At 46.2% G+C, this 13,308-nt stretch overlaps 1 protein-coding gene across 1 annotated transcript in view; it reads left to right on the top strand.

Moving 5' to 3' along the window:
• The window catches only part of CACNA1E (calcium voltage-gated channel subunit alpha1 E), a 432,299-nt gene that overhangs the window by 11,030 nt on the left and 407,961 nt on the right, over positions 1-13,308 (top strand). The window contains exon 3 of the mRNA XM_058430474.1: positions 11,524-11,971. Within this exon, the coding sequence (XP_058286457.1) occupies positions 11,538-11,971 (434 nt within the window). The 5' untranslated portion in view covers positions 11,524-11,537. The remainder of the gene's footprint in view (positions 1-11,523; positions 11,972-13,308) is intronic.

Raw genomic sequence — 13,308 nt, 5'->3', positions numbered from 1 at the left:
TGGCTGAAAAAAAGGAAGTTTATATTTATAATTCATATGATAAAGGAGGGCTTCTTGTCACAGAGCTTCTGTATTGTCTGTGATTCAACTAGTTTCAGTGAAAATTGCACTGATTTTTATGTAGGAAACATCAGGCTAAAATGCTTGAAAGATGTGTGGCAGGAGGAAGTGGCAGCCCTGCACTTTGCAGCATTGGGTCTTTCTTATGCCTGCTAGCAGAGGCCCCTCTTCTTGACTCCTCTTGGAATTACTGCCTGGCTGTTAAGTGGTCCGGCTCTGACACCTTAGAGGGGGCCTATTTATGTCAGCGATTTTCATCTCCAATGAAGAGCCTGGCCCTGGGGCACTTGTGTTTGGTCTGAGAAGAAGTAGAAGAAAGGTAGAATGGGCCACTTTGGAGCTTGTGTGTGATGATTGATGGCCCAGATATTCTCACACTCCCGTTTTGTATCATTATATATTTTCAAAGAAGGTGATCTGCTAACACAACTAAATGTATACTAATTTTTATAACCAGATGAGATATTTCTTATATATAAATTTGCGAATCAGAAAAAATATTCTTTTCAGACCAGTTGTCTTCCTTTTTGGATTGAAGAGTAGTGTTGCCATAATCATGGGGGATTTTGTAGAATATTATGGTGAAGACAGGAATTTGGCAACAGCTAGAGGGTGGTGTAAAGACCCTAGCAGCTGGGGACAGAGGTATAAGGTGGTGAGAGAGAGCCCAGGGGCCGGGGAAAGAGGTGGGAAGAGTCCCAAGACTCATTTTTCGCATTCTTCCTAGTTTCCTCCCAGAGCAGAGCCATCACTTCATTCCCATCAGGCAATCACAAGATTACAAAGGATGATCCACCTCTTCTTTCCGTTACCTCTTGGGGCAGTCTGAGAGCTTGCTCTGTGATGATGCTGCTTGGAGGGGCCCAGGACTGCTGTGCCAAGCCAGAGCGTACTCCGTCCCCATGCAGTACTCTGCTTAGTTAGAAAGTGCTGCTGACAATAGCTCTGCTTCCTCTACATGGACCTGCATAAAGACAAGGAGCCAGGCCTGGGGGATGGGTCAGGTGGAACCTGGCACAAACATGTATGAACTTATTACCCGCCTGCACACACGTGTACATATGTACATGCCATCACTGAAACACACAGTCTTATACCCAAGGGACAGGACTATTTGAGGGCCCATCTACTTTCAAAGTACAGCCTATACTATCCTTATTTCAACTTCCAGGGAGACATTAGGTAAGGAATCAGATTTTGAATTCTAGGTACAGTGTTACTAGCTATGTGACCTTGGTTAAGTTTCTGTGCCCTGTTTTCTTATTTACTTAATGGGAAAGATAAAAGTACTTACCCAACAGGTTGGTTAATAAACATGAATTTCAGGTCTTGAGTTCAAGAAATGGAACTAATACCATTATTAGAGCCAGCACAGTGCAGTAGATGATGGCATGGCATTTGGAGTCAGTCAGATCTGGATAAGAGGCTCTTCCATTTAATGACTGTGTGATCCTAACCTTGGGAAAATTATTTAATCCTTTTAAGTCTCAGTTTCTTCATTTGTAAAATTGAGTTCACAGTAATAGTTATTTCATAAGATTTTTTCGAGAATTAAGTAAAAATTTAAAGGATTTGTTGCATAAAAGCCCCTTATAGTATCTAGTATAAAATTAAAAACCCAATAAATATTAACCATTATTTTTATTGATGATGGTGGTGGAGGTGGTGTCTAGTATGATCCCTCATCCTCATTCTACCCTACTTAATTGCAGAAAGGCCTTTTACATATAACCCAATTGCACTGTTTACTTCCCCACCTCAAACTTACTGCTTCCCAATTGAACTTAACTTTACTCAGTTTAGATTGAGTCATTTTTCCATTATTCTGAGGATTGTTAGAATACTGATCAAGAATTTTATGCAAAAGTCAAGTCCCAGTGTCCATTTATAGAGGATGAACTACAACCAAAAACCATAGAGAGGGATAAGAAGACTCCCCGCTGCTGTGATCAGAACAATTAAATGGCTTTGTAGGCTGTGGAGTATTTAAAATCTTATAATTTTGCAGGTGAATATGGGAACTCCCTCAACTAATGTGCTTTGGGGTGTAAGTAACAGAAAACCTGACTCAGATGGGCTTTGGCCAGTAGGAGCTGTATTGGCTCATATTGCTGGTGGTCTAAGGTGGGGTGGCTTCCGGGCTGATTGAATCTGGGGCTCCTTCTCCATTTCTTGTGATTTTCTTGGCCTTCCTCTCCTCCATGTGGCAGGCTTATCCTCAGCTGGCAGTGATGTGGTGGCAGCGGTTTCACAGTATGCATCTGTGCAGCACACTGTCCAGAGGCAGAGAGGGGCCACTTCTTTTTCTAGCCTTCCCTTAAAAGATGGGAGATTTTCCCTCCAAAACCCTAGTAAATGTTACCTTATACTTCATTGGCTTTAAATGAGTCACATGCCCTTTCCTTAACTAATCACTGGCAAAGGGATGTGGTTACCTTAACTGGATTAGTCTAATTAGAACCTGCCATGGAGCTGGAGCCCATCCCCCAAACTGTACGGACGGTGCACAAGGTTGGGGGATGGAACGATCTTGAAGAGGTAAACATAATGCCTACTACAGTTTTCCTTTTTAGATCATTGGAGAGATGTGGGCACTTTCAATTGGATTGTTAATTGTTGGTCTAATCTTACAAGTGCCTTGTGTCTTATTGCAGAACGTCAGGGAACACCTGTCTGAGTTGTGCACTTGGAATTGCCAACATTGTGCTCAGTATGCATTTATTGAGCTACAAATCCTTCAGGCCACGTTATCTCTAGAAATGTGAATTTTGTTCTCAATGAATTCTTTGGCTTAAAAAACAGGTTAATTATAACATAATTGTTGGTAATCATGTCGTAAAATATGTAATACATGACCAGAAAGAAAAAGCACAAAACAGAAGTCAGAGGGCACAGAGAAGAGAGTGGAATGAAGAAAAGATCCTAAAAGCTTTCAGAGATCAGACATGTTTTGGAGGCATAGGTATGCCCTTCTTCCATTTCCATCAGCTCCTGAGTATCCAGATCCTAACCCAAGATCTTCCCACTCATTGTCAAGCTTCTTTGAACTTCCCACGTGTTTGATCACAGCTGAGGTGTGCACAAAGGCTGGGTTCTGAGATAGGTCAGATGGAATCTGACCAGAAGGGGCCAGGCCTGGCAGCCAGATGGGGAAGAGCTCAGGCCACCAGCACAGGGGTTCACAACTGGCCAACATGTGAGGCACTCGAAGTCTGTGAAGTGTCCTCCATGAAGACCACATTGTAGGCCCCATATGGCCAGCTTTGGGCTTTGTTCTTGTTTCCCTAGGTGGCAACTCAGACTGGCTCTCCCAGTCCAAACCGTGTTCCCTACTTAGAGCTGCAGCATGAGGGGATGCCCCTGGGCTAGTACTTTTGAAAGCCTGTGCTGCTGTTATGACCCTGCTCAGAGAGGAGATTTAATCTGCCAGCACAAACAGTGCTGTCCATAACTTTACTGCAGTAGCAATGTACTCCCTTTAAAAGACAATCACCTCCAAGAAAATCACTTCAAATGATCTTGGTCTGAGTGGGTGGGAGGGATATTACAAGGCTTTAATTGGAGATCCTCAGTGCTACTGGGATTGATACTTGAGAAATGTTTTGATAGAAAAGAGGCTATTGGAGAAGATTTTGCAGCATTGTAGATGCCATTGTCTGAGCCTGATGCTGCAGTGGTTTGGACAAACACCCTTCAGGGACTATACAGAGGCTTCTGGAAGTTAGCCCCTAGCCCTTCTCTATCCTAGTCTAGATAACTGTGGAACTTCAATTTGTTTCTGTCCAAGGGGTTGTAGCATTTTGTTTTCTTTCCAGTTAACTATTACTGACTCCTAGTGACTTTTCCTTCCAGAGACTATCCAAGGAGTAGTTTTCTGTCCTTAGTTTTCTACCTCCCTTAAGTTCCTTAAAAAAGTATGGGGAACTGCAAAATATCTTCTTTCCTCCGTACCTGTTTACCTTCCTCCCTCTCTCCTCCCCTCACTCCTTCCTTTTATAAGCAGTTACTGAATGCTTACAATTACTACATTTCTGCTCTCCGGTGGTTAAGCAGGGCCAGGTGACTGAATTCTGGCTAATGGAATGTGGAGAGTTGATATACACCACTTCTAGGCCTTGCCTGTAAGCCTCATGCAAAATCTTTCAAGTGCTTTGTTTTTTTCTTTGTCTCCCAGCTGGAGAAAAAGAGTTTAGGAAGACTCTGAGGCCCAAGGTTTGGGTGTTAGCAGGACCAGGTGCCTGTTTTTGTAAATAAAAAATTTTATTGAAATACAGCCGTATCCATTTGTTTATATATTGTCTATGCTGCTTTCACACTGAAAAGGCAGAGTTGTATAGTTGCAGCTAAGATCTTTATGGCCTGCAATGCCTAAAATATTCACTATCTAACCCTTTAAGAAAAAAATTTGCTTAACCCTTCCCCAGGGGATGGCAGAGCCACCGAATGAAAGGAACCTGGTTCCCTGAATGACTATGTAGAGCAGAGTCTCTCTTTCCCATCTTCCAGGCCAACTTGCATCATTAGACAGTGATATTGGAGAGAAATAAGTTTTTATTTTATTAAGCTACAGATATTTTGAGGTTGTTTAATACAAACATAAGTTATTTTACATAATAAAAATGGTAGCTAATATTTATTGGGCATTTTTTATGGCCAGGTGCTGTTCTATGAGCTTCTGTATTTAATTCTCACAACTTTATGATGTATCTACCTTTTTTGTTTCTTTTTTTGAGATGGAGTCTCATTCTGTCTCCCATGCTGGAGTGCAGTGGTGTGATCTCGGCTTGCTATAACCTCTACCTCCTGGGTTCAAGAAATTCTCTGCCTCAGCCTCCGGATTAGCTGGGATTACAGGCACCTGCCAGCACGCCCGGTTAATTTTGTTGTATTTTTAGTGGAGACAGAGTTTCACCATCTTGGCGAGGCTGGTCTCAAACTCCTGACCTTTTGATCCACCCGCCTCAGCCTCCCAAAGTGGATGTATCTACTTTACATGTATCTACTTAATCTGTAAAATGATATATGATCATTTTACAGATTAAGATATGCAAGGCTATGTAATTTGCCAAGGGATTCAGTTGGTGAGAGTGGAGCTGGGATTCATACCCAGCTCCAGAGTGCAGGCTCCTAACTTCTATTTTTTTGCCCCATATTTACCTAACTTACAGTTCCAAGTTCCTCCCCAGATACTATGTTGATTCTTATCGCAGGCTTCTGTAGGGTAGGTTATATTATTATCCTCATTGTTTATGTGAGAAAACTGACCTAGAGAAGTCAAGCTAAAGGTTGCTTGACTAGCAAGTGGCAGAAATGTAACCTGAACCCAGAGCTTCGAATACCAGAATACGGACTCTTTCAACTCCTCCGCAGAGACTCAGGCTGACTTAGTGCACACTCCATATTTGAAGCCGAGTGTTTTCCTTGAGTCTTGGTTTACATTCAGAATGCACCAGCCTGTTAAATTGCTGTTGGACATTAGCCCATCCTTGAACAGTCACCATAACAACATAGGCACATGGAGAGGAATGTGGGGTAGGCAAAAACTGATGCCAGTCCAGGGGAGAATAGAGTTTTGCAGGGAGTGGGGGTGGGTCAGGGAACACTTCCTGGGTGTGTTTTGCTATGTTCTTTTCATGATATAGGCTGGAAATGGTTGAGAACGACACTGTTCTAGCGGCTTTTAGCAATCTGACTCATCCAGGACAATACCTTTCACCAACTTAGCACAACCTCTCAGGCTGACACACTGCTTTTAGGACAGTGTTTGAAGACATGATTCCTAGGGCAAAAGGGTGTCTATTAACAATGTAGGTTCCTGAACCCACCCAAGATCTACTGCATGAGAATCTCTGGAGAGACATCCAGGAATCTGCATTTTTAACCAGCAATGTAGATGGTTCTGATGTACACTAGAGATTGAGAAGCATGGTCTTAGGAAGTCATGGCAAATGAAAATCATGCCCAGCTTTTACTCCTCCTTTTGCAGTCAGGTAGCAGGCTGGCTCAGCTAAGAAAAATCCCTAGATGAATATTTATTTCTGCACAGGGAATGTTTCCTCTCAGAGTAGGTGGGTGAGTATGCTGAGTAGGTCATTCCCTGCCATTCCTATTGCCGGGCAGGAAACCCATTTTACTATATCAGTTCTCTCTCAAGAGAATCATTTTTAGAATTAACTCAACATGATATATAAGTTGTAGAGTATCATATCTCAAAATTTGTTTCCATCTTACAACTTTTAATTTCTAACAGGTGGGAATTAGGACATCTTTGCCCTCATCCAGCCTATGGCAGACAGAGGGTACAGAGCCAAGATAGCTTAGGGCCAGCTTGGGGACACTTGTATGCCTACCACTCACCTCATAGTGCTCATCAGTTCCATTTCTGTCCACTATCTCTTAGCCAATGTGCTTGGTGGTGTATGCAGTGGAGACTTCTTTGCTGAACTCAGAAGTTTCAGGGTATGAAGATAGTAGACTTAGAAAAGCATGAGTTTCATTGACTTCCTGGTGTATCCACTTCTCACAAGGTAAGTTGGAGGATGCACATGTTCTGGAGGAATCAGAAAGAGAGTGGTGGAGGGGTGGGAATAGGATGGGCACACACCCAGGGAGAGGAAGATGAATGTCCTCAATGTGACAGACTCATATTTAAGGGTCTGAGAGGCACAGATAAGCCAAAGCGGTGCATGGACCATTATTTCTAACGCAGTCAAAAATAGATGAATTAAAAAGTAAAACTCTTGATAGGGTATAAAGGGAAAGATGGTGCAAAGGACATAATATTTCTTCATGGACAAAGATCTTGACTTTGACTCTGGAAGGGTGACAGGGAAGACAATTTCAGAAGTAGACTATGAGCTCAAGTGTTTTTTGGCAGTGCAGGGTGCTTGTGTGGGGGTGGAGGAAGGGAGCCCTTATTCTGCCATTCCACTGTGCCCTGACAAGCAAGGGAAGGGTTTTTCTGGGGCTGCTGGATTACACTAAACCCTCTTCCTCCCCAGGATCCCCATAATTTAAAATCACACCCTCTGCTCATTAACCAAACTTAGCAATGAAGAATAAGAGAAGTAGGTAGAAAGCAAGGGTTAGAGTCAGACCAGTGCCCTCAAAGCTTTCATTAGCTCGTTCTTGGGCAAGTTTTGTAGAGTTCATCTTAGAACTTTTAATTTCTAAGCAGGCCCTCTTCTCCTTCCCTACAGGCATGTTGAGCGTGAGCCACAGGACAGCAACTTTGCTCTCAGGAAGCTGCTCACCTGGGTCCACCCCTCATTCTCTTTTGTAGATCTCCATTTCCTATTTCTGCCTGGTTCTCTGTAGAACCTGCTTCCATGGGCGTAGGCTGAATGACAATAATGGAGTCCAAGAGATGCAGATGAAAGACCAAAGTTTACAGGACTTTATAAATAAAGTTTTATCAGAACACAGTCATGCCCACTCATTTACATGTTCTCTGGCTGCTTTCATGCTACAACAGCAGCGTTTAAATAGTTGCAACAGAGATTGTATGGCATGCAAAGCTCAAAATATTTATTTTCTGGTCCTTTGCAACAGAGATTATATGGCGTGCAAAGCTTGAAATATTTATTTTCTGGCCCTTTGCAGTGTTTGCCAATCCTTGCTCTAGAGAGTTTTGTACTGGCATTTAAATGCTAGCCTTAAGTAACATATATCACTTCCACTCACAACTCACTGGCTAAAATGGTCACATGGCCCCACTCAACCATAGAGGGTCAGGAAGTACATCCTACCATGTGCCCAAGAGGGGGATAATCAGAATATTTGGCAAACAGCACTAATGGTCACCATAAGCACCTACTATGAGTTGAACTCAGTACTAGGTGCTGGGTATAGAAAGATGAACAAGACAAAATTGTTGATCTCAAGGAATTTAAGGAATGCCAGAATTTGGGGATTGGAGGGGGAAGGCTAAGCACAGATTCGAGTGTCCTTTCCTAGAAGATATAGACTGGCTTGTCTACATTGCTTGAGATCTCAGCTTGGTGCTAGCCAGAACTGGGGACTGGCCAGCTTGGCAAGCAGTGGGGGTGACAGACCCTCCTGATGAACATTTGTATCAATAATAGAAGGGTTGTTTAACAGAAATTCTTAAAGGAAAGATGAGATAATTTCATGTTTTGATATTCCTAACATAAAGCTGGAGCTCTGCAGTGCATATTATTGCTGTTGTAATTTTGGCAAAGATGTGATTCAAATTGGCAAAGTGTCTGGGAAGAGGAAATCATGTAAGGAGAGAGGGTGGGATGCGTCAGGAAACAGAGGTGGGGAGCCAGGTACTGGTGGCCTGGTGACAGCTGGGAGGGTGGCCCAGGAGCCTTTGTCACAGACAGACACGAGGGAAAGGAGGCTGCAGCCAGCAGAGCCTGAGAATTCTTGGAGTTGCTGGAGATGCTAAGGCCTGGGGAGGGAGTGGGAGCAGCAGGGGAGGGGTGTGCGCGTGCATGTGGTGAGGGAGAGACATTTAAACATCGTAGGAATGAAGGATAAATTTAAAATCCCTCAAGGGGAGTTGAGACAGAATGACAACGTGAGGAACATGAATCACTCTTTCTAGGGACCCACCCAGCTGTTGGCATGATTTTGAATACATTTTCTCCTCATTACCAAGCTCATTCTGGACTCTTTATCTTCCTTCTCCCTGATCCCTTGATCTGGCCTTGGTGGCCAAGTACCTAGTGCTGGCTACCATGTCCTGGGAGCTTCAAGCTCAAAAGCATTGAGGCCTTAGGGTGTGGTGCTGGTAGGGTGAGGAAGACCAGTCCAGATGCTGGAGATGGAGAAGGGGACAAATAGAGAAGGTATCTTAGGGCTCCAGGGGTGTCCGAGTCTACTGAATGTTCCCATCAGGCTTTATCACGTATGCGCTAAGATCATCCTCTCATCCAGCCTTTTTGTTTCTATTTGTTATCTTAGCATAATGAGGAGGGGGGCTGGGAGAGGCATTTATGGATTCTGCTTCGTGTGGTAGAGACACTGTGATCAATATAGTGGAGAAAACCATAAGCTAGGACTTGAAATCTGAGTTCTCTCCCAGCTCTGCTTTTTATCGGCAGTGTGATCCTTGGCAGGGCTGTCTACCTTTGTGGACTTCAGCATCCATAAAATGATATGGTTAGATCATTAAGATTCCTAACCATCGAAATAGTCTTTGTTTTTGTGACTTGCAATTTGACTTGCAGTCCAACCCAGGGAAGGCGGGGTGGGAGATTGTGTCCGGAGGGCAGTGTTCTGGGAGGATGCCACCCTGGGGGCCCAGCACAGCTCCCAACACGTAGTGGGTGCTCAACCATCCAACACTGGTTGAATGACCTGGAGGCCAGGGTTCCTCTGAGCATGTAGAGCACGGGACACTTCTTAGATGCCACTTGTGGTCACTGAGACGTGTGGTTGGGAGGAATTTTGGTTTTGGACTCCTGGCTAGGAGGGAGGCAATAAGCAGGTATCTTGAAAAGGTAGTAAGTTCAGGCCCTCTCAAGCCACAAGGACTCCCCCCAGTACTTAGACCTGCTATGGGGACTAGCAATGTGTGAGTAACTTTTATGTCTCTCATCAAATTAAACCTTTGCTAATTGGAGCATGTCAAGATCTAGTACCAGCCACCCACCTGGAGTGCTGCTTTCACTTGGGCAGGTCCATGAGGCGTAAAACAGGGAAAACACCTCAATGGCTTTGGACTCAACCTTTAGGAGTATAGTAGTGGAGGAGCAGCACACAAAGGAGGAGAGAGGAGTGACCAGGGAGGCAGGAAGCATCCTTTGGTTTCCCTAAATCCTCTCTCATGCACATGCTCTTCCTTTTGCCTGTTTTCCTCTCCTGTTCCTCAACCGGCAAACTCTGTTTAACCCGGCTCCAGGGTCCTTTCTTCACAAAGCCCTCCTGACCACCCCCAGCTGGGCTAGGTGCCCCTCTTTTTTTTCTTTTTTTTGGGATGGAGTCTCGTTCTGTCACCCAGGCTGGAGTGCAATGGTGTGGTTTCAGCTCACTGCAACCTCTGCCCACCGGGCTTAAGTGATTCTCCTGTCTCAGCCTCCCAAGTAGCTGGGATTACAGGCACATGCCACCACACCCGGCTAATTTTTGTATTTTTAGTAGAGACGAGGTTTCACCATGTTGGCCAGGCTGGTCTCAAACTCCTGACCTCAAGTGACCCGCTCGCCTTGATCTCCCAAAGTGCTGGGATTATAGGTGTGAGCTGCTGCGCCCAGCCAGGTGTGCCTCTCATGCGCTCCTCTAGCAATCAGGCCTACGCCAATCATAGCACATTCTGTTATGTGGTCACAATCGATGTTCTTCCTGTCTCTCCCATGAGGATGATGTGGACTAAGTCCAGCTCATGTTGTTGTGCCTAGTGCCTGGCACAGTGCCTTGCACATGGTAAGTTCTCAGTCAACGCTGATTGAATACGTACATCTTTCAGAGGCCAATCTGGCCATATCCTCCTTGGCATGGAAAAGGAGAATGATGCCAAGGGGAGCAGCAGGGGCATCTGAGTCACACATGGCCCCAGGTCCTGAGGCAGGCACAGGCATTAAGAAAGGAGGAAGGAACCTGCATACAGGACCCAGTTCTCAAGAATTGAGTCCTCCTTAGGCTGGGCTCAGAGGCTCATGCCTGTAATCCTAGCACTTTGGGAGGCTGAGTCAGGAGGATCGCTTGAGCCCAGGAGTTGAGACTAGTCTAAGCAACACAGGGAAACGTCATCTCTACAAAAAATAAAAAAATTTGCTGGATGTGGTGGTGTGTGCCTGTGGTCCCAGTTACTCAGGAGGCTGAGACGGGAGGATCACCTGACCCTGGGAGGTTGATGCTGCAGTGAGCCGTGATTGCACCATTGCACTCCAGCCTGGGTGACAGATCCTATCTCAAAAAAAAAAAAAAAAAAAAAAAAAGGAGAGACCACCTTGTGGCTTGGTCCCCCCAGTCGCACGCTTGGGAGGCAGGGCAGCAGGTGGTGGTGGCAATCACCCCAGAGTGGGCCCTGGGGAAGGGGTTAGAGGGATTCTTCCACCAAAAATGGGAGGGAACAGCCAGCTAGCTGTCCGAGGTGGGGCTGAGATGTGCGGCTCTCGGAGTTCTCTCCTTATTGCAGCACCTCGAAACCTTATCAACGGGGCACATCATTATTTCTTTAACCTCTGTCTTCTGCAGTAGACTGTAAGTTTATGAGGGCAAGAATCCAGTCCACTCTGTTAAATTCTGGACACCTGGCGCCCGGCCTGGTCCACCGCGGATGCTCCTAATTTCAACATCATTTATTGAGCTCCACTGTGTGCCGGTTTGTGGGTCAGGCCTGGGATGCAGCACTGAGCAAGCCAGAAGCCTTGGCCTGGAAGGCAATGCCGTTAACCACTTTCTTTCTCTTCTCTATTTCCCTGTGACCTTGGCCCCATTCTTCCTCCCTCCCTCCGTTCCCCACTCCTTGTCTCTGCTCTCCCCCTCCCACAGAGCAATGTTCTGTGATGGTGCCCGAGATGCGTGGACTGAGCCCAGATCGCAGGCTGCCCGAGCCCGCCCCATGCCTGGCTGCTGGGAGCCCTGAGCCCGGGTCCGCGGGCCGCCGCCCACGCCACGTCCTGGCCCTGCCGGAGGAAGAGGCATGGCGGCCCCAGCAGTGCGCTCTGCTCGAGGCCGACGCCTCGGACGAGGTGGGCATGCTGCCGGCTTCCCCGCGCGCCGCCTCCGGCTTCGACAACTTCTTCCCGGTGCAGGAGGGCGAGGGCCCAGGCTGGGAGGGCGCCATGGCACTGGAGGCGGGCTCCAGCCCTTTCCTCCCGGTGAGCCCCGAGGTCATGAAGCGGCGGCGCGGGGGCCTCATCGAGCAGCGCGACATCATCAAGGCCCACGAGGCGCACAAGATGCAGAGCACCCCGCAGGCCCGGCGCAAGGAATGGGAGTGAGTATGGCAGGGACGCCGGGGCAGGCGTGGCTGGCAGGGCCTGAAGTCGGGGTGGGGTCCTGGAGCGGATGGGCCAGGTGAGGCCGCCCTGGAGGGTCGGGAGATGCTTTCGCTGTGCTGCGACTAACGAGAGGCTGGACCCTCTGGATGAGGTCCTCGTGGTCAGCCCCTGATCTCACCACCCGGCTGTAGCCTCGTCCAGCCTCATTGAGGCCTTCAGCTGTCAGATGCGGGTGAATCAGGCTTGCCCCCAAGGCTCACTTGTTTTACTAAGAGCCTGTGGAGAAAGAACTGGGGTCTGTTTCATTCTCTGAGCTTTCCTGAAAGCCAGGGAGAATCCTTCACAACGTGGATCATCTATGTCATCTTTACTTCAGGAACTGCAGCTAACCCTGCCTTTTTAAGATCCTCCTTGGATGAATGATTACATTTTGGGCACATCTCCAGTGGATGGAGGAAAATGACCAAGATCTGTGTGGCCACTCCTGGCTTTATTTCTGCTCTATTTGTGTAGGGCAAAAGGCCAACTTTAATTCACACCTGTTGGGAATTTTGGCTTTTTCTTCTTAGGAGTCCTAAATTAAAGGAAGATGGTATTTCACTTAATTCTCGGTTGCCCCAGGTTTATGCTCCATAGAAGGACTTTGTTTTGTCCTGTGGATGCCGGAGTTTACTCGGCATGCTGGCATGCCCTGTGGTCTGTATGTCTTTATCTCTTCTTGCTTTAGATAGTTGACTTGCTAGATGTCATCAAGTACAAAGAGATTAGTCACAGATGTATTTTGATGGTGGTGGTCATGGTGGGATTTACCTACTTGGTTTCAGTGAATGTTCTGGATGATACAAGTAGGGGTAGATGAGCTGATCTCTGTTTCATAAGGATGTTAATGTTTGTTAGTTCGCTCATTCATTCATTCAGTGAGTCCGAATGTATGCCGGGCTCCTGGGATTCAGAGAGGAGTTGGGCACAGCTAGCATTCAACAAATCTCTTGGTTGTTCATCTCTCAGCACTATTAGTATTTAGAGCCTTGCATACCTGTCTTTAAGTGCCAGGCAACATTCCAAGCACCTTACATATATCCACTCATGTTAATCTTCACCATAAGTATGAGGTAGGTACAGTTATTAGCCACATGTAACCAATGAGGCACAGAGAAGTTAAGTGACTTTCTCAAGGTCATGTGGATAACAACCGCATTGTTACTGTGATTTGATATTAATTAGTGATTTGATCCCTGGCGGTCTGGTTGTGGAATCCATGCCTTTAACCATGATGGCACAGTGCCTTTCATTCTAACTCTCAAAGTACTTCTCTCAACAACCTATTGAGATG

The sequence above is a fragment of the Hylobates moloch genome, unplaced genomic scaffold (genome assembly GCF_009828535.3).
Source record: "Hylobates moloch isolate HMO894 unplaced genomic scaffold, HMol_V3 SCAFFOLD_18, whole genome shotgun sequence".
NCBI lineage: Eukaryota > Metazoa > Chordata > Mammalia > Primates > Hylobatidae > Hylobates > Hylobates moloch.
The sequence above is the reverse complement of the archived record's forward strand: the minus strand, read 5'-3'. Positions and strand labels throughout refer to the sequence as shown.